This window comes from Sinocyclocheilus rhinocerous, unplaced genomic scaffold, assembly GCF_001515625.1.
Source record: "Sinocyclocheilus rhinocerous isolate Xijiao unplaced genomic scaffold, SAMN03320098_v1.1 scaffold622, whole genome shotgun sequence".
NCBI classification, from domain to species: Eukaryota; Metazoa; Chordata; class Actinopteri; order Cypriniformes; family Cyprinidae; genus Sinocyclocheilus; species Sinocyclocheilus rhinocerous.
This window is the reverse complement of record NW_015641438.1, coordinates 733056-754249: the sequence shown is the minus strand read 5'-3', so window position 1 is coordinate 754249 and position 21194 is coordinate 733056. Positions and strand designations below refer to the sequence as shown.

Sequence of the window (21194 nt, the reverse complement as noted above, 5' to 3'; positions counted from 1 at the left end):
TTTCTCCTCCAACTTCAAAATCGTCCTACATCGCTGCAGAAGTACCGACCCAGTGTTTACAAAGTGAACGTGCAAAGAAGGTCAAACGCCCTTTACAAAAAACGGTAAAACAGCGATGTAGGACGATTTAGAACGATTTTGAACTTGGAGGAGAAATGAGATGGGAGTTTTTCGATATACCCTAACTGTCATAAACCGGAATGCACAGAGTTCACACAGAATTAGACAAGACGAGTGTTTGAGGATAAAAAGTATATAAATTGTATTTTTTTTTAGCTTCAAATATACTTCACAGTATAAATATACTTTAAATATACTTCACAGTATAAAATCATGTTTAGCGCTATTAGTCTGCTGTCACTTTAAGACCTGCACCCATCTAACATACAGGAATGCATCCATTCTTTTCTCAACTGTTTACTTTCACTTTAGACATAACCAGCTGTTTAATATGCAAACCTTGTGTTTTTGACAGTATTAGCACATTCAGACATTCAGAGATTTGTCATTTCTAGTTTAATTAAAGGAGTAATTCACCTTTGGCAAGATGGGGTTTTAATAAAAGTTGGCAAGGCTAATGACAAAGTTTGCAAGGTTAGTGAAATTAAACATTAATTAGATATTCAAAAACTTGTTTAAATGAAATGCATATTTGCTGTATGCTGATGGTAGATGACAAAGTATTATAGTGTTTGTTTTTTTGTTATTAATAATAGTAAAGCAAATGTTGGAATGCTTTTTGTATACCCTTTCTTAACTTAATTTAAAAGTTCTGTGTAATAATTTATTAATCAGAAACAGTAAACTGATGAAGCACAATGGGAGCTCCATGCACTCTGGTGTGATCAGCGTTGTCAAAATAAAAGTCCTGCTTACAGCATATCGTCCAAACAGAAAAAAAAATATCGGCCAATGTCAATAATTAAAAATACCAAATATTGGCCGATATATCGGTCTCTGCGATATATAGCGCTCAACCACTACCCACAATGCACTGGGTTCAATTCAACTGTATGTGAGCAGGGATACAAAAATGCAGAAGTACGGTCTGTAGTTTGTACAAAAGCCATGAAACTGTCAAAAGATTGCCAGATAACTATAACAATACAAAGCTGGCTGAAACTTTCCGTTTAAGTTATTTTCCTCACGAGGACCATTTGCTGGTCCACATGATGTAAGTGATTTCAGACTTTACTGTCCTTGTGGGAACATTTCAAAAGCTGACTCACAATTAATAACAAGGAAAGTTCCTTGGCCTTATTTTTATGTTGATTTATTGAGAATAAAGTGATATTTGTTGTAACAGGGAGGTTAAGTGCATCTTAGAGTCAGATTAGTTGATTAAACACTCTCACTCAAACAGACGCAGCCGTTCTGCATGAATGGGATGATCTTCTTTAGTCCAGTCTGTCCTCAAGAGACTGCATGTGCTTAAACTTGGACCCTCATAATGAGGCATTGTAATTACTTTGCTAGTGCATGGGAAAGAACGACGGATGAATAGCAGACCTGTGTGTGTTTGTGTGTGTGTGTGGACAAGATGATGCAACAGGGAGTTATTTGAGTCTGTATTTATTTACTTGTCTGTGTGCACTCAACTAGAATGGCAACTTAATAATCAATCATTTTATTAATTGTCATCTCCATTCATTTAGGCAAAAAAAGTCGCTCAGTTTAGTCTGAATCTGTATGGGACAGCAGAACAGCGTGAGAGCTTGTTTAATGAGATCATGTTCTTTGTAGTTTATTCAGGTGGAGCCGTGTGACCAGCTTGTTGTGTTTGTCCAGGGCGACGCTGACACTGACACAGAGGACACAGCAGCACAATATAGGCTACACAATGAGATTCTTGGAGTTAAGGTGCAGTCACATTAGCGTTTTCATGGCAATAAAGGTCCAGTAGTGTAGCGATATATGAAGCACATTTACACAGAAGTCACTTTCAAACCAAGCAAATTTTTTTTTGGTGAACGTGACAAATTCACTTAACCAACTTGAACCTGATGTGAAATCTGCCTGGCGAAATGTTTCACCCTCACGTGAAATTCAAGATTGTGAAACACAAGTTTCGCTCATTTTCAGGTTGGTCACATGAATTCAGTACGTTGAGCTGTGTGAGTGGTGGTTCTTACATCTCTACGCTATTAAGAAGAAACAACTGACCTTTTTTTGCTTGCCAAAATTCGCTGCACTTTAATGTGACCACTCCTTTATTATGATCATGTAATAGTCAACATGTAAAACTTTTGCGTTCTCTCACAAAAGTATTGTGTTCCCCTGACAGACTGTGCATTTGCTCACAAAACTTTTGTGTTCACTCACAAAACATTTATGCTGGCTCACAAAATGTTTGCACATGTAAATGTAATGCAATAGTAATGAGTTCCCAGAGAAACTTTGCATTTGCTCGCAAAACGATTGCGTTCACTCACAGCAATATTGCGTCCTATCACAAAAGTATTGCATTCCCCGAGAAACTTTGCTTTCGCTTGCAAAAAATTTACTTTCGCTCAAAGGTATTACGTTTTTAAGTTTTGCGAGAGAAACTTTGCGTTCCCTCGATAAACTATTGTGTTCTCTTGCAAATGTATTGTTCCCCTGAGAAACCTTTTGTTCACTTTCAAAAGCATTGAAATATTGTCTCATATTTGTGGCGGGAGTTCTTATGAGCGACACGCCGGTCTTCAGTTCCCGCCTCCTTCTTCCAATACAATACAACAGTTGTGGATAAAGTAATTGATAAAGTAAGCCACACTTAAGTAAAAGTATAGATATCTTACCAGAAAATGACTTTGGTAGAAGTTAAAGTTACCGTTTAGAATATTACTTGAGTAAAAGTTTTAAAGTATGTGATACAGTGGGTATAGAAAAGAATCCCCCCCCCCTTATTTCAGGCTTAGCAGCCTGAAATGAAGACAGACAGTTTTTGTTCTTGAGGAGTGGCTTTTTTCTTGCAACCCTCCCATACAAGCCACATTTGTGGAGAATTTGTGATATTGTAGTCACATGCACACAATGATCATTCTTTGTCATAAATTCCTGCATCTGCTTCAGAGTTGCTGTACACCTCTTATATTTGTATATATTATTTATTTATTATTTATTTTTATATTATTATATAAATATATATATTTTTTCCATCACATGTCCCCTTAGGGGCTCCGTAGTTTCCGTAGTTTGGAAGAGAATGCAGCTATGCTGCTAAATTAAAAGATGTTTAAAGTACTGCATATTAAAAATGACAATAGTAAACACTCATTTTTGAGTTAAAGACAGTTCATCATTGAATTCAGTGGTGTCTTCATTCAGCTCAGTTCAGTTTAAATAGTATCTTTGCAATCATTTGCAATCAAGTCAACAATATCGCTGGAAATGAAGTTTCCCCAACTAAGCAAGCCAGAGGCGACAGCGGCAAGGAACCTAAACTCCATCGGTGACAGAATGGAGAAAAAACCTTGGGAGAAACCAGGCTCAGTCGGGGGGCCAGTTCTCCTCTGACCAGACGAACCAGCAGTTCAGTTCCAGGCTGCAGCAAAGTCACATTGTGCAGAGGAATCATCTGGTTCCTGTGGTCTTGTCCCGGTGGCCGTCTGAGACAAGGTCTTTACTGGGGATCTGTATCTGGGGCTCATCTAGTTGTCAGTTGTCTAGTTTTGTAACATTATACACTATACCATTCAAAAGCTTAGAGTCAGAATGATTTCTTTTCTTTTTTTTTGGAAAGAAATTATAGAAATGAATACTTTTATTTAGCAAGGATGCTTTAAATTGATCAAAAGTGATGATAAAGACATTTATAATGTTACAAAAGTTTTCTATTTCAGATAAATGCTGTTCTTCTGAACTTTCTATTCATCAAAGAAACCTGAAAAATTCTACTCCGCTGTTTTCAACATAATAATAAATATTTTTGAGCAGCAAATCATAATATTAGAATGATTTCTGAAGGATCATGTGACTGGAGTAATGATGCTGAAAATATGGCTTTGAAATCACAGGAATAAATTCTATTATAAAACATTTTCAAATAGAAAACTATTTTAGTTATTTTAAATAGTAAAAATATTTCAAAATGTTACTGTTTTTGCTGTATTTTGGATCAAATAAATGCAGGCTTGAAGAAGATAATTATTAGAACAGAAGATAATTATTTAGAAACATTAAAAATTCAAAAACCTTTGACTGGTAGTGTATGTTAGCCTATAGTTTGAAGTTAAAGATATTAAAATGAATTGAGTCTGAGACGATTATTTGACAGTGATTTCACATTGTATGAAGGCTAAATACAAAAACATTAATTTATTTGTGATGTTTTTTTTTCTAAAATATTATATGGTTTTATATGAGGTGTCATAGACTTGGCAAATTACTTTTTCTTAAGTTTGTATGCACAGACATCTGTTGTGGGCGTTCTTGGCCGTTTTTACGAGGCTTTTTTTTAATAGTGTTCATACCGATATCGGAATTATATCGTATCGGCCGAAATTAAGAAATATACTGTGATATAAATTTTGGCCATATCGTCCAGCCCTAAGATAAACTAGTTAACTAGTCAATTTCAGAATTGCTGTTGAACAGAATCGGAATCATAACCAAATATCAGATTTCATGACGCATTGATTGCATCATTTCGTGAAGTGTTGTAATCAGATTGAAGAGTAAGTTCATTACTGGTGAGCTCAAGCCTCGTCACTGTGGCTGCATGTGTGAGTGACGCTGACACAGCCGACCTCAGTCAATCCACTGTTGCCTGGGCAACCCAGGTCAAGCTGATTCGGGTCCACCTACCCATAATGCTTTAGTGTGTAAATCTGCTGTGATGTCTTCAGGCCTGGGGTAGGCTGGCTCACGTGCACCTTTACTGAAGATGAAGTGGTTTGTGTGTGAACTCATTGGATTAGATTTACGACTGAAAGTGTGATCTTGTCATAATTGGATATGGCTTCACTGATTATTTCGAAATAGACAGTTGCATTCTTAAAGAGCACATAAGATTTCCTTTGCCGTGTGTTTGTTGTGTATGTGTGTGTGTGTGTGTGTGACAGAGAGAGAGAGAGCGTGAGAGGTCCATTCAGTTGTTGTTTTTGTGTTGTTAACACTCAGGGTTCAGTGGAGATGCACAGAGGGCTGTAGTTGTGTGGCGATGCTCTCAGCTTGTCTCATTTGTGTCTGGTCCTCTTACACAATCTCTCTCTTACACCTAGATTGCAGGAGTGATTGAAAAAAAAAAAAAATTCACTCTAGGCACCTGATTCTTTTTCAAATTATTCTGCGTTGATTCACGACAGAACAGTTTACAATGAAAATGTTTGTTTTATTCTAAAAAAGTAATTAAAGTACATTTAATAAGTTTAAATAAATAAATAAAATTAACAATAATCTAAATTGTATTATTAAAGGGATAGTTCACCCAAAATGATTTGTCATCATTTACTTATGTTGTTCCAAACCCATGTGACTTTCTTTCTTCTGTGCAACACAAAACATGATATTCTGAAGAAATGCAGTTACTATTCACAGGGACTGAAGCAGCTTTTAGGCTTCAAAAGGACACACAGTGCCATAAAGCATTATAATAGAAAACTATACACCAAAATATACTATATTTTACACCTTTAGTTAACTGACAGCATTGTGGGTTGAACGGAACAGTACAAAGTCGCTCATTAATCAGACATCAAGATGTCTCTGATGAACATGACAGGTACATGGTCTGAGTAACCATATGGGCAATTAGGCACGTGGCCAGGGGCACCATGTCCTGAAGAGGCAGCAGTGCAGGCTCTTATGCCCGGTTCAGACTACACGATTTTAGCCCGATTTTGCCCAGATTTGCTTGACGTAGTGGGGATTCGTAAACGACAACGGGCGTTTCAGCTCGTGTAGTGTGTCATAGTGGACAACAACTGATCCCGCGTCTGCGATGCTTCACGACAGAAAGACTAACATGTTTAATTTTTTTTTTCCATCGTCCATGACGAGTTCTGTCACATTGGTGACATTGACCAATAGCAGCACAGAAGCTCTTTCATACACAGGTTTCAAACATGGCGAAACGAAATAATTATGAGATGGAGGAAAGGTTCGTGGAGCTGTGCCAAAAGTACTCCTGTCTGTATGATGTGTCATCGAGGGACTACCACGACAGAACAAAGAAAGAAAAATGCTGGCGAACTATAGCGGAAGCGCTTCAGCAATGTTTACACTCTTGTTTTCGGAAGTCAGTCGCTAGTTCCGCCTTCTCGATGACATCACGCGCGTCATTAAAGACGGCACGCGATGAATGGTCGGAACGTGAAGTCTGACATGTTTCTTGTCCACGCCACGACAAGATTTTAGGAGTCAAAATCGTGTAATCTGACACAGTGACTATCGTGACCGACAAAAATATCATGTAGTCTGAACCCGGCATTAGACATATTTACAATGAATTGACAAACAATGATGGGTTTGCTGGATTGGGTTCGCACATTCTTTGTATTTAAAGGTCAAGAAATTGTGGGCAATATTGGCCCAAGAAGTGTGGACGGACACATAGGGCCTGTCAAAATGCCCACACTTGCAGATCTTTGAATCTGATCACTTGTCTACTTACAGTACGTGACGTATTTCCTGTATTTGGTCCAAGTGTTGACGTTTGTATGAATATCACAAGTGTGTGTAGAACTGCTGATTAGCCAATGATACACACTTACAACACAGTGTTGTAAAAATGCAAGTTAAGTTTTTATTTTGATTTTCAACTATGCACTTTAAAATAATCTTGTAAATGCCTGTTCAGCAGTCCTTATGTAACAGACAACACGATTTAGTAATTGTGATGCTTCTAATTTAGTGATATAAAATAGGTGCTAGTGTTTTACAAAATACACATATTCATTTATACACATACTCATCTCTACACCAATACAATGTGCAACATTTTACATTTTACTACCGAATTATATGTAATAAGTAATTAAACTTAAACTGTAAATTTTTCTGTGAATTCTTGGGTTTTACAATCAAACTATGAAATAAATAATTAATTTAACTTACACTGTATAGTTTTTACTCAAATTCTCAGGTTTTACTACCCAAATTATATGTAATATCTAATTAAATTAATTTACACTGTAAAGTTTTCTTTGAGTTCTTGTTTTACTACTAAATTATATGTAATAACTAATAAACTTACCCTGTAAAGTTTTCCTTGAATTCTCACATTTTACTACCAAATTATATGTAATATGGAATTGATATAATTTGCACTGTAAAGTTTTTCTCGAATTCTCATGTTTTGCTATAAAATTATATGCAATATCTAATTAATTTAACTTACACATTAAAGTTTTCCTCATTCTTGTTTTACTACCAAATTATATGTAATTAATTTAATTAAAACCGATGTTTTCCTCAAATTCTTTTTTTTTTTTACTGTCATATTTACTAATTAATTTAACGTACACTATATAGTTTTCCTCAAGTTCTTGTTTTACTACCAGATTATATGTAATATCTAATGTATAGTTGTATAGTGTATAGTTTAGTTAGTATAGTTTTCCTCATGTTTTGCTACCAAATATCAACTTATCTCATATCTAAAAGTTTTCCTTGAATTCTTGTGATTTCAGGCCACATGAGTTCTTGAACCTGATGAATGATGGGATGCACTTGGCCTCAAAAACGAAGTGATATTAGAGATAGTGTGGGTTAAGGGCACTGAGCATTGTTTTTTTTTTACGCACTTATTGCATGCACACATTCTGAAGTGCCTAGGCCGCAAGTGTGGTACTGGGACAGACACATACTGTGAAAATCCACTGGAAATAGTATACCATCCGGACAGTTTTAAAGTACTACTTTCAACATTGCTGTAAAACAGATACGTGACTTTAACCGAACCGTCTCTTCCTGCAGCGACTGCCATGACCACAGACGAGGCGGAGAGTGTTCATAAGAAACAGGTGTGCGAGCAGCAGCAGGAAGAGGAGGACCCCGCTGCACAGGAGCCAGGCCCCGCTGACACCGCTCAGGACAGCCCCTCCGGCACCTCACCGCCCCCTGGGGGCTCGGAGGAGGAACAGCAGCTGAAGCCGCGTCAGCGCACCTCCGCTGGCCGCGGCCTCTCCCGCCTCTTCTCCTCCTTCCTGAAGCGCCGCTCACAGTGCTCTGAGGGCGAGGGGGTGGAGACGGAGAGTGCCCGGGAGAAGAACAGCCAGGAAGAACCCAAAGCTCCCATAGCGGACCCTGAGCCAGAACTGCGCATAGAGGGCGATGTTGCTCTAGACCAGCACTCAGTCAGCAGTGCTGAAAACCAGGTGAGAAGGAGAAACAGATGTGTTCAAGTAAAGGTTACATTTGTAATTGATGCTAAAATTAGAGCCAGATTTAAAGGGGTCATACGACGTTGCTAAAAAACATTATTTGGTGTAATGAAATGTGTTTATGCGGTTTAAGGTTAAAAAAACACATTATTTTCCACATACTGTACATTATTGTTTCTCCTCTATGCCCCGCCTTTCTGAAACGTGTCGATTTTTACAAAGCTCATCGGTCTGAAAAGCAAGGTGTGCTCTGATTGGCCAGCTATCCAGCTATTGTGATTGGCCGAATTCCTCAAGCGTGTGACAGAAATGTTACGCCCCTTACCAGGTTCAGGAAACTTTCCTCCGTAAGATGCGCTTCACACACTTGAATATTTGGGTCGTACTGTTCTGCAACAGTGTTGTAAATAAAACTACTGATTTCTAGTTGTGTCCTCTTTTGGAAGACCAAACAAAGTAGTTTGGCTTTCGCAACAAAACCAGCCTTCTTTCTTTGCGTATACATTTGGGCGGTGTTATGCAAATCTTCCCATACAGTGATGTAGACATGTGGGGGCGTGTTTAAACGAGGCGTTTTAGGACGGCGTGGCTGAGCGTTCATTTTTATAAAGAATATCTCTTTGGGTTTGAGACTTTAATCTTTACTGATCTTCTGTATGCACGAATAGCTTTTAACACTCCAAAGACAAAGGAAAACATGAAATCGCATCATATGACCCCTTTAAGATTTAACTCTGACAGAAATTCAGTGATGTCAAGGCTGTTGTAATGTTTTGGTTATCAAGACGGTTGCTCTTTCTCCAACGGTAGAGCAGTGAAATCTTTACATTTAAGAGAATCCTTACTAAAATGTATCTCATCATTTTGCAAATGTTGGTAGCTGATTCAGGTGACAATTTTGCTTCTATTTCAGAACATAATAATAATAATACATTTATTTTATATAGCACCTTTAAAAGTTGCTTTCTCAAAACCTCAGTTTAGGCCAGGGGCCACCAAACTCGGTCCTGGACAGCCGGTGCGCTGCAGAGTTTAGCTGCAACCCTAATCAAACACACCTGAACCAGCTAATCATTTGTCATTTTGAGTTTGGTGAGCCCTTGTTTACACAGTGTGACGTGAAGAGCAAAAGTTAATGGCTTGATGATGCATTAGATTCATTAAATATGATTATAGCACATTTGTTAAATCTAACATCATACCTGTTCCAGATGTTTAACAAAAGTGATATTATTTGTTTTATATGTTTTTTTTGTATATTTTTATTTTTATTTTGTATATTTATGTATATGTTTTATATATTTGTTTTTATATTGAATTATAGTTTATATGGTGGCATTTACTTGAAGTGGAATTGAAGCATGATATATAAAACTTTTCTTTTTTAACAAACCTCTATAAAAAGGACAAAATGCACAATAAAAGTAGTGATGCACTGAAATAAATTTTATTACCGAACCTGAAATTAATTTAGCTGAAAATTAAATTAATCATGTAATTAATCATATTTATTTAACTATTAACACTCAAATCCGAGTATAAACATTTAAATTGCACATAAGGCAGATTTTATATCAACTTTTTAATGATACACTTATGTTTCTACTCTAAGTCATTGTTAAATATATACATTTAAATGGTGGCTGTCAGAAAAACCTGTTTTCATGACAGATTTATTAAAAAATGCATTAAATATTGAAGACAGGGTAAAAATATAATCTAAATGTAATATAGACCATTTTTAAGGAATGTAAACGCAACAGTTCTAACACTTTTACAGTTTTACATTTTTAATTTCCATAACTTCTGAGCATCAGAAGTTGTTTTGAAGATGTTTTACTGACGTTTTTTCGCACTTGAAACACTGATTGGGCGATTACATGAGTCATGATACATTTTAGTAAGTTGTACTGTTTTTTTTTCAACATACTTTTCATATTCATATCAAATAATGTTTAGTGATGTTTTATTCAGGCATCAACTGAAAATAGCATAGACTAAAAGACTAAAGATCTTGGTTGATCAAAATGAAGATCCATTAAAATTGAGAAATTTATATTGTTAAACCAGCTCTAGCATCCACACAGCTGACAAGTTAGCCTGTTGTGGTTCATCCATTGTGTTTGCAGAAAATAGACACTGACACTGTCAAAATGTCTCATTAGAGCGGTGCTAATTAAACGTCACCATTTCAGTGAATGATTTCGACCCTCCAAATCTGTTTTGGCTAAAATAAAAGTGTTCCACATGACTAAATCCTAAGTCTTCTGAAGAAAAACAGTAAAGCATCTCCAAGACTTTTAAAAGTCCGCGTAACCCTCAGCCTACTGGTGTGTGGGCTTACTGACAGATATGACCTCAGGGTGACAACTGGATGTTTACACTTTTAAAAGTGTAAATACACTGCATGTAGCAAGGGATGTCTGTGCAAAGGCAACTGAACTGTGGAGCTTCACACATCTCACATTCACACGCTGAGTTACGGTCAAAGGTTGTGTGTTAAACCTTCTCTGTGCAGCTCTCATCTGCTCCAGCAGCACAGTACACTAAAAGCTTTCTGAGAGGCTGTTCATACTGAACGGCTGGTATTTTAGGCATTGCTAACTGCTGTCAACATGCTTCAGCTTTTTTCCCCAATGCTAGCTTTTCATTATTTATTCTGCTCTCTTTTCTCTTGAATATTTGAATCGTTTTAAAGAGATGGCTCACCCATAAATGAACATTTTGTCATAATTTACTCACCCTCATGTTGTTCCAAACCTGTATGAGTTTCTTTCTTCTGTTGAACACAAATTAAGATATTTTGAAGAATGTTGGTTACCAAACAGTTGCTGGTGGCCATTGCGTTCAAAAGTATTTTTTTTTCTCCATACTAATGACTAAACCTTGAGGGTGAGTAAATGATGACAGAATTTAAATTTTTCGGTGAACTATCCCTTTAAGGTATCATTTGCTTAGTTTATATCCAACAATTTTTTCAAATGTAAAAAAAGAAGTTGCAGTGCAACAGAAGTAGCGATAGAGTCATTTCTAGAGCATTGTGACGAACAAATGTGTAATGAAAAAGAACACTCAAAATAGGAGGCAAATAAATGCTCATGAGCTTGCAGGGCTGGGTTTAAGTGGACTAAATGATTGGAGAAGTCCTACATTCACCACCAGAGATACATTTTTTGATTCAAAATTAAACGTAAATTAAACAAAAAAATGAAACATATGCTCAAATTAATCGTTCATAAAAAGATCCATAACATGCATTAAAAATGCAAGAGTGAATTTTCATTTCATTCCGACTTCAGGAAGGTTTTTCTGAAGTAAGTCAAAATGTGCATTAAGGTGATAGAAACGCATAAACGATGACATGTTTTAAACAGTTGGACGTGGAGGAGGAGGCAACACACTGAGGATTAATTTATATTTATGCATTTGGCCCACTGTAAAAAAAATTCAACTTAATTCAAATAAAAAATTTAAGGCAGCAACTGAACTTGTCTTTGCACATAATTGAATTGGCTGTACAAGTCATTTGAATCCTTAATGACATCTACTTGGCATGAACTGATTGGTCTCTGCTGCATAATGAGCTTGCTGCTCAACATTAAAATTTTGTGGTTCTGAAACCCTCCACCTCCCCCAGCACCACCTGTATAGATCTGCTATGGGTAATTTCCTGTGCTATTTGTACAGCAGCAGTATGTCTTACATGCTCACAGAAGCATGTCTGTGGATGTACTGGCAGAATCGGCAAGTCTTTGTATTTGCTCTGCAGGATCAGCCATTACCATGCCAGAATATTCCAAGAGTTGTTATGATTGAATATTAAAAATGTTGAATGGAAAAACTTTACCATGACTTACTGATCATGTAATTATTGGTGGTCTGCTTTAAACCACGAGGATACATTTGCAAAATTTTTCATAGTCAGTGTTAGTATCATCAGAGACTGAAAAAATGGCTTTTAATTTACACATAGTTTGTTTACACATACAAAATGATTGTTTATTGTTAAGCAAGTTGGCCTAATTTAAAAAACTCTGAAAGAAGCATTCTGTAAGAAACCCTGATTCTAGTAAAGGTACAAATTTGTCATCCTCCAGCAAATTAGTTGTGTAATAATCTAATGTATATTTATATTTAAAATGTTTAAATTTGTCTTCCTCCAGCAAATCGTAGCGGATCAGAAGGTAGACGCCGAGCTGGAGTCCGGTAAGGGAGAAATGGGGGAGAAGGGGGAAAAGAAGGAGAAGAAGGAAAAGAAGAAAGAGAAGAAGGAGAAAGCAGATAAGGAGAAACCGGAGAAGAAGGAGAAGCCAGAGAAAAAAGAGAAAGCAGAGAAGAAGGAGAAAAAAGAGAAGAAGGAGAAGAAAAACGAGGACAAGGTCAAAGGAGAGGAGGGAGAGAAAGACAAGGAACGCGAGAAAGAAAAAGAGAAAGTAGAGGAAGAGGCCAAGCCGGAAGATGCATGTGCGGCAGAAACAGAAGTAAAGGAGGAAGGAGAAAAAGAGGAAGAGAAACAGGAGGAGAACACGGTGGAGGAGGAGGAGGAGGAGGAGGGGAAGAAGCAGAAAGCATCTCGCCGCCCCAGGATCATGCACTGCAAAGTCAAGCTGCTGGATGATTCTCTCTTCGAGTGTGAGCTGGAAGTAAGCGACATACGCACACACACAGAGCACACAACTGCCGCTTTTGTTGCTTATCAAGTGCGGCGTATCGTTGTCTAGTCCCAGGAGAGCGACTCTGAAACTCAAGCGTTGCTCAAGGGCTTTTACTTCCTTTGCTAATTAACTCTCAGACTACCGAGAGACTATTTCTGCTGATGTGACACTTTGGACTGTTTTTGTTGCCATCGTACCGTGTGGTTCATGTCTCTACAGAGACAGCATCCTAAGCGAAACAGAACATCCTTATTAGCAGCAACTTGACCCGCAAGTCTCGCTTTACCTTCACAGCTGTTTCTGCTGTTAGCATGTAGCGAGCTCAGCTAACAGTTCGATTTCCATACAAGAGGCATGTTCAGAATGGAATACAAGTCAACTATTTTTTATAGAACATGAACTGTATACGTCAAAAATAGTAGGACAAACAGTCTGCATAATTCCACGTTTCAAACAGCAGTGTGCTACTTTGTCACATGATCATACTTTGCATGTGAACTAGTTATCATCTTGTAAAAATGTCTTCGTCTTTGGCAGTCCCACAATAGTAATTAATCAAAAACATGATGTCCCTAATAACTTCCAGTTCATTCACCCTGGAAAGTGAAGTCATACACATTGCATTGTGGGATACAGTATCCAGCACAATGTGCTCTGTTGTGTACTTTGGAATATGTAGTCATCTGGGTATTCCATGCATAGAGCCAATTTGCTTACTGTGCACAGTATACATTTTATATTATGGAAGCACATTTCTGCCACATAGTATCTCGTAATTTTCACTTTTTATGTCATAATCATGAGTCATGATTATGAGATAAATAGTTGAAATTATTAACGTCAAAAACGTCTGTCATATTGACATTGTTGTACTGACATTGTCATATCTCATAATTTTCGGCTTTTGTCATAACTGACTTTTTATTTTATAATATTGATTTACTAGCATAATTATGACTTTTTATGTCATCATTTCAAAATTGTATGCAAATTGGTTGTTAGTTTTTACTTATGTCATAATTTTGGCTTATCTCAATTTTGACTTAGTATCTCATAATTTTCACTTTTTATTTCATAATCATGAGTCATGATTATGTGATAAATACTTGAAATTATGGGGTAAAAAAGTAAAAAAATTGTCACATTAACATTGTCATATCTCATAATTTCAACTTTCTCTCATAACTATGACTTTTTATCTTATAATTTCAACTTTCTGACACAATTATGACTTTTGTCATCATTTCAACTATTTATGTCAATTGTTTTTGTTAACTTTTTGTCATTTTGACTTTTATTCTCATAATTCTGATTTACTGTCATGATTATGACTTTATGGGTAATTTCAATTTATGTAATAATTTTGACTTTTCATCTCATAATTATGACTTAGTATCTCATCATTTTCACTTTTTCTCTCATATTTTTGATATTATAATTCTGATTTACCAAAGCATTATTTTTTCATGTGTGGCAGAAATGGGTTTCCATACTATAGAGTGAAGGGATAGAAAAAAATATTACAGTAGTATGCTACTCCATACATTACATCACTTGCTAATAGAGCTGCTCAATTCATATTCCCTCAGAAATTTATTGGACTCTCGTATTTTGTTCTACAAAATAAATTACAGTCGTATCTCTTGTAAATTTTGAAGTCACCGTATGCTTTAAAAACATGATGTCGCTAACAAGTTTCTATATAAGGACTACAGTTGTTGTCTGACTAAAATACTGAAATAGAGTTGCTTCTGTTTTAACGACATGTCTTTGTTTCCAGAAACATGCCAAAGGCCAGGATCTGTTTGCAAAAGTGTGCGACCACCTGAACCTATTAGAGAAGGACTATTACGGTCTGGCCATATGGGAGACGCCAAACATAAAGGTGCCTCAATCTGTTAGCACTCACTCTTGCTCTTTTATAGGGGTCATATGATGCTGCTAAAAAGAACATTATTTTGTGTATTTGGTGTAATGAAATGTGTTTATGCGGTTTAAGGTTCAAAAAACACATCTGAAAAAGCGAGGTGTGCTGTGATTGGCCAGCTACCCAGTGCGTTGTGATTGGCCGACTACCTCAAGGTTGTGACGGAAATGTTATGCCCCTTACCATATTGTGACCATATTCAAAAACATGAAAACCCATTATAAACGAGGCATTTGTTGCACTACAGCGAGAATAAAAGTTACGCCTTCTTTCTTTGCGTGAACATTTGGGCGGCGTTATGCAAATCTTCCCACATAGTGAGGTAGATATGTGGGGGCGTGTTAGAACGAGCCGTTTTAGGTAGGTGTGGCTGACTCTTAACTTTTATAAAGAATATCTCTTTGGATTTGAGACTTTAGTCTTTGCAACTTTAAAGATCTTCTTTATGCACCAAGAGCTTGTAACACTCCAAAGAGAAAGAAAAAATTGAAATCGCATCATATGACCCCTTTAACATTAACTGTAGGCAGCTATTTTTTTTTTCTTGATACAGCATGTTTTCTTCAGGTTTAGATTAGCTTTTGAAGTGTCAAAACTGAAAGACATGTACATGTTTTTCTTTTAAATTATGGTTGTATTGTCTTTTAAACGATTTGCTTTCTTAACTTGCATCAGAAGTTCTGATAGCAGTAAAACCCTGTCTTTTAACAGTAACTAACTATGAAGTTTTAATAATCATTCTACGGTAATTTTCTAAAAATATAATTATAAGTTCACGCCACAGTTATAACAATAACTACACAGACAAAAAAAAAATTTCAGCTGTTGAACGATAAAAACATTGACAACCAATCAGAATCCACCCGACTTTAAAGAGCTTGAGCTTTTAAAGTGGCAGACGACTTAAATGCAGAGTGTTTCATTGGTGTGGATACTAATATAGCCATAATAGCCATAATGTAGTTCTTGGTGTACACAGGTCTTTAGTTAAAGCTTTATTTGTCTTTCAGACATGGCTGGACTTCACCAAGGAGATCAGGCGGCAAGTACAAGGTGAGTAGCATCATGCCGTTCATCTCTTTGACATATAAAATAACCATCAGAAAATCAGTGTCTAGTTTTCTGTAGGTCCTGTTGTAAATTATGCTTGTATTTATCTAGGCAGCAACTACGATTTCACATTCAATGTGAAGTTCTACCCACCTGATCCAGCCCAGCTATCAGAAGACATCACCAGGTGAACAGCACTTTATTTTATGGATAATATGCTAACTGGTCAGATGATTTGACTTTTAAATAAACTTCCTCAATCACCCGTCCCTTTTCCTGTCTCTCCTTAATGTTTCCTGTTCCTGATCTCTAGGGTTATAGCCATATAGAAATAAAATTGATTTTGTGGTATGGCTTAGTGGGATTATCGGATTGCAAAGGCTGCGATTTAACTAAATAAATATATGTGCTGCTGTATATGTGTTTTAGAGTGAAGCACGGCACTGTGTTAATTTAGTGTAAACCGAGCCTGGGACGCTGAAACACCATATCATGAGCCACACGCGTGTAAATGAACACAGTGCCGTGCTTCACTCTTAAATACACAGTGCATATATTTATTTATTGAAATCACAGCCTTCGTGATTTGATAGTCGCACTAAGCCCTATTTCGAAATTGATTTTATTTCTATAAAGCTATAATCCTAGACATCAGGGACAGGAATGAAGTACAGCACTGTGTTCATTTACTGTAAACTGAGCCAGTCTGAGATACAAAAACACTGTATTTTGGACAGTGTGTGTGTAAATGAACACAGTGCCAAGCTTCACAAACATGTGACATATTTATTTGTTGGCAATCCACTAAAATAAAACTTTGATAGTGTAATATTTAAAAATGAAATTATTATTATTCTTTTATAGTCATATTGAATGGGCCAACAGTGGAAATGCGGAATATAATTTTTTTTTATTATTATTATTTTTTTTAAAATCTTTATGGCTACTGAAAGAGGTTTGAGTTGGTTAATGTAAAGATTATACCCAAGTGTGAACATACACATTTTTGTTCAGTCCTGGACTTTAGTACGGAGCCCTGCACATGACATGCAAGAAAAAATAAATAAATCGTGCACATGATTACTATTTCGTTCCCTCGATTTGCTAATTCCTTCCCTCGATTTGCTAATTCCTTCACTCGATTTGCTAATTCGTTCCCTCGATTTGCTAAAACATGCACACGATTACTAATTCGTTCCCTCGATTTGCTAAATCATGCGCACAATTTACTAATTAGTTCTCTCGATTTATAAATCGTGTGCCCGATTTAGCAAATCGAGGGAACGAATTAGGAAATCAAGGGAACGAAATAGTAAATCGTGCGCCCAATTTATAAATCGAGGGAACGAAATAATAAATCGTGCACACGATTTAGCCTACTATTTTTTTCCTGCATGCCATGTGCGGGGCTCTGTACTTTAGTACTATAACCATTTTTGCATATTTTTATATTCAAATGCATTGCCCTTCGAAATCATCTCAATAATTGTAGAAGTGTTCCGATATTGTGCAGCCTTAGCAGGAAACAAATAATTTATCAGGACATCTGAGTAACAGTTCTTGTTCCACAAAAGCAAGTGGAAAACCCTACTACAGTACCTTGTGTCAAAAATGCATTCAGCAGTGGCACTGCTACTTAATTTACAAGTGCCACAAAAAAAAGTGAATTTTGTGAATTGACAATTGGAATCACAACTAGAATAGTTCAATTCCTCACAATTCTCATCCTTACTGATATCCATTTCCCGCCATTTCCCACCATCTCTCGCTTGCTCACTCACTAATTTTAAAACTAATCTCCGATACTTGCCAGATTAAATCATTAATAAAATCGAAAGCCTCCTGCTGTTTCCTACCAAGTGAGCATGCAATTCTCTAGCCAGTTTCATTATCACACTCGTAAATTACAAAAGCCCTTTCACCCTGAATAATCACAGCGGCACGCTGACGTCACTTTACTGCTGTTGTCATGGTAACAGCTCTGGACTCTCATGTATTAGATTTTGCAACAACACCTTGTCCCAACTTGTAACATTTGATAACTTGGCACATAATGTCTTTATGTCTAAATTATTTGCGCTCTGCAGGTACTACTTGTGTTTGCAGCTGCGGAAGGACATCAAGAACGGCTGTCTGCCCTGCTCTTTCGTGACCCTGGCCCTGCTGGGCTCTTACGCCCTGCAGTCTGAGCTGGGCGAGTACGACCCCGAGGTGCACGGCACTGACTATGCCAAGGAGCTCCAGCTCATCCCAGGACAGACCAAAGAGCTGGAGGAGAAAGTCATGGAGCTTCACCGCACATACAGGTGATCATGACTGCTTCTTACTGCTGGGCTGATGATTTACGCACATATATTCTTATCATAAATGGATGCTTGGGAAATATGTGTTAATACCGGCAAGATAAATGCACATTTACAGGAGGTTAAGATTAAAATATAAGTATTTGCACTTTGCTTTTCTTTAGCAAGGTAATGTTGTTATGATACCTGAATAGTGTATTTAAAAAAAAAATGTATTTATTATTATTTTTGTTTGTTTAAATTTTCTACAGATCTATGAGTCCGGCTCAGGCTGATATGATGTTCCTGGAGAATGCTAAAAAACTGGCCATGTATGGTGTTGATCTCCACCAGGCAAAGGTTCAGTAGATCGACAGGAGACACTTTTCATAAATATGATGAATAATAATAAAAACAAACAAATAAATAAATAAAAATGGTTAACCTTCAGAAAATGTTGTTTGTCATACTAAATATTAAATGTGTTTTTTATGAGGTTTGCAATACATTCTAATATTTTCTAAAAATAAAAATACAATTGAAATAAACTTGAATATCAAATAAATAAATGTTATTAATAAAATTTTTAACATTCAATAAATAAATAAATAAATAAAAAAGATTATATGTCAAAATGGCATAAAACCTATTTTATTGAAATACTTTACATTAAATTGGTTTTGTAATTATTGATAAATGTTTTTTTGTATTTTTTTTTTTACATTAATTTGGTTGTTGACTGGATAGTAATAATAATAATAATAATAAAATATTTACATAACATAAATACATTAAGTCTCCGTTTACTGAGGCATGCTGTGACTTAAAATACATCCAGTTACATGTCCCAGTTAGACAATGTTACTTTCCCCAGCACTGATTAAACCACTGCCTTCTTTATGTGAAATCATCGATCTGAGCTGTCATAAAATCATCTGTCAGACGGAAATATCCTTCATCTCACAGGAGTGCTTGTGATGTTGCATGTCCTTTCACTGCTCTGGTTTGGTAGCTGAAACCAGGTCAATCTGTTTGCATCAAGCCATGGATTTAAATAAATTATGGAGTTCACTTTTTAAAAGAGAAGCAAGGACGCCCCGTAGTGGTGGAAGTTTGTAATTGCAAAATCTTTGACCTATGTTTATATATTTTTACCCTGTTCTTTTTTTCATCTCTCTGTCAGGATCTGGATGGAGTGGATATAATGCTGGGCGTTTGCTCCAGTGGCCTGATGGTGTATAAGGACAAGCTGAGGATCAATCGATTTCCCTGGCCGAAAGTTCTCAAAGTCTCCTACAAACGCAGCAGTTTCTTCATCAAGATACGACCATCTGATGTAAGTGTACAAAGATATGCCTTAGAAATACCAAATTTATTCAGGTCGCATGACATTTTATTTTGTTTTGATGTTGCAAGTTGTGATAATTTTTTATGCTTTAAAATATATTTTTAATTATTATTTTTCTTTATTTTTTTTCAATATTTTCTTGATTAATTTTTTATGAATTATTTTAACATTTTTATAATTAAAAAATAATTTTTACATGTTTAAAAATAGCTCATTTCTGTTCTTTTAAATAAAATTAAATATGAAAATATAATCATACTTTTATTACAAAAAAACAATTTCACAGTTCCTTAATATTTTCTAAAATAATTGTATTGTTTCAGTTTTAACCATTGTTTTATAATATTATCCAGATATTGATGTTTGAAACATAAAATTATTTATTTATTTACAATGTCAGATGTTTGATACAACATACATGAATAAAACAATTTTAAATTGATCATGTTGTTTAAATATATTAAGTTGTCTATTTTTCACTCAGTACAATTAACTGGAAATTAAAATCTAAGATTAAACAGTACATCTTTATGGTACATCAGATCTTTATGGTCTTTATATCTTTAAGAAGGCACACATATACTCGCATATATGAAATATATATTTTTTTATTAATTTCAGAATGATATTTCAGTCAGCCTTTGTTGTACTATATTTTTTAGCTGGAACATTACGAAAGCGCCATTGGCTTTAAACTGCCCAACTACAAGGCCTCCAAGAAACTGTGGAAAGTGTGTGTGGAGCATCACACATTCTTCAGGTATGAATGTCAAACAGTACATCATCACAACATGCATTCGCATCTTTAGTGACTGTGTGTTTTTGTGAATTCATGAGTCCAAGTACATTATGAAGAGACGTGAACTCTGTGGTCTCAGGTTGACGTCCACAGAAGCGGCCACCACTCCCAGGAAGTTCCTGGCTCTGGGATCGAAGTTCCGCTACAGCGGCCGAACTCAGGCCCAGACCCGCCAGGCCAGCTCCGTGATTGACCGACCCGCTCCGCATTTCCAGCGCTCCGCCAGTAAGAGGGCATCCCGCAGCTTAGATGGAGGTGTGTCAGCAGTTATTCTTCTCGTTTACACTTTATTTCGATAGACCGCTTTATAGCGGTGGAAAGAGTACTGAAAAAATATACTCAAGTAAAAGTACCATTACCTTCCAAAAAATGTAGTGTGAGTAGAGTAAAAGTACTTGTCCAAAAAACTACTTGAGTAAGAGTAAAATGAGAGCCCATTTCTCTCCAAAACGGTGCCAGTTTTAGCATTTTGCAATAAAGAAATAAAAATAACTAAACTTGATAATTTAACATAAATGCACATTGTTCTAGAAGGATGGCAAATTAATTCAATACCTTTTACACATTTACTGAATTTAAAATAAAAATCCACATTCAAATGCAAAAACGTTGCATTCGAATTTTAGGTGTGCGTCAAGGAGGCAGCCTTATAAGTGGCGCACGAGATGCGACGACGATGCAAGTGTCACTGCATTATAATGCTTTTGTTAGCCTATCCAGTTGAAGCCACTAGATGCGGCGCTGCTGCATTGTTCATTAAAAATATACCGGAAAAAGAGAACATCAATGTGGAGAAGATCTTGTTTACATCAAAACCGAAACCAAGC

At 36.3% G+C, this 21194-nt stretch overlaps 2 protein-coding genes across 6 annotated transcripts in view; both read left to right on the top strand.

Annotated features, from left to right (window-relative positions):
- LOC107754913 (protein 4.1-like) overlaps nucleotides 1-12791 on the top strand; it is a 35453-nt gene extending 22662 nt beyond the window's left edge. Inside the window, exons 2-4 of the mRNA XM_016571543.1 lie at nucleotides 7900-8300; nucleotides 12470-12634; nucleotides 12786-12791. Of these exons, the coding sequence (XP_016427029.1) occupies nucleotides 7908-8300; nucleotides 12470-12634; nucleotides 12786-12791 (564 nt within the window). The 5' untranslated portion in view covers nucleotides 7900-7907. The remainder of the gene's footprint in view (nucleotides 1-7899; nucleotides 8301-12469; nucleotides 12635-12785) is intronic.
- LOC107754926 (protein 4.1-like) overlaps nucleotides 12692-21194 on the top strand; it is a 90340-nt gene continuing 81837 nt past the window's right edge. For 4 of the 5 annotated variants that reach the window (XM_016571566.1, XM_016571563.1, XM_016571564.1 and 1 more), the window contains exons 1-9: nucleotides 12828-12949; nucleotides 14742-14846; nucleotides 15899-15941; nucleotides 16050-16125; nucleotides 18026-18244; nucleotides 18493-18580; nucleotides 19404-19556; nucleotides 20231-20328; nucleotides 20447-20622. In XM_016571566.1, the coding sequence (XP_016427052.1) occupies nucleotides 12896-12949; nucleotides 14742-14846; nucleotides 15899-15941; nucleotides 16050-16125; nucleotides 18026-18244; nucleotides 18493-18580; nucleotides 19404-19556; nucleotides 20231-20328; nucleotides 20447-20622 (1012 nt within the window). In that variant the 5' untranslated portion in view covers nucleotides 12828-12895. Of the gene's footprint in view, nucleotides 12950-14741; nucleotides 14847-15898; nucleotides 15942-16049; nucleotides 16126-18025; nucleotides 18245-18492; nucleotides 18581-19403; nucleotides 19557-20230; nucleotides 20329-20446; nucleotides 20623-21194 lie in introns of all 5 variants that reach the window. The other variant, XM_016571567.1, reaches the window with a different exon arrangement.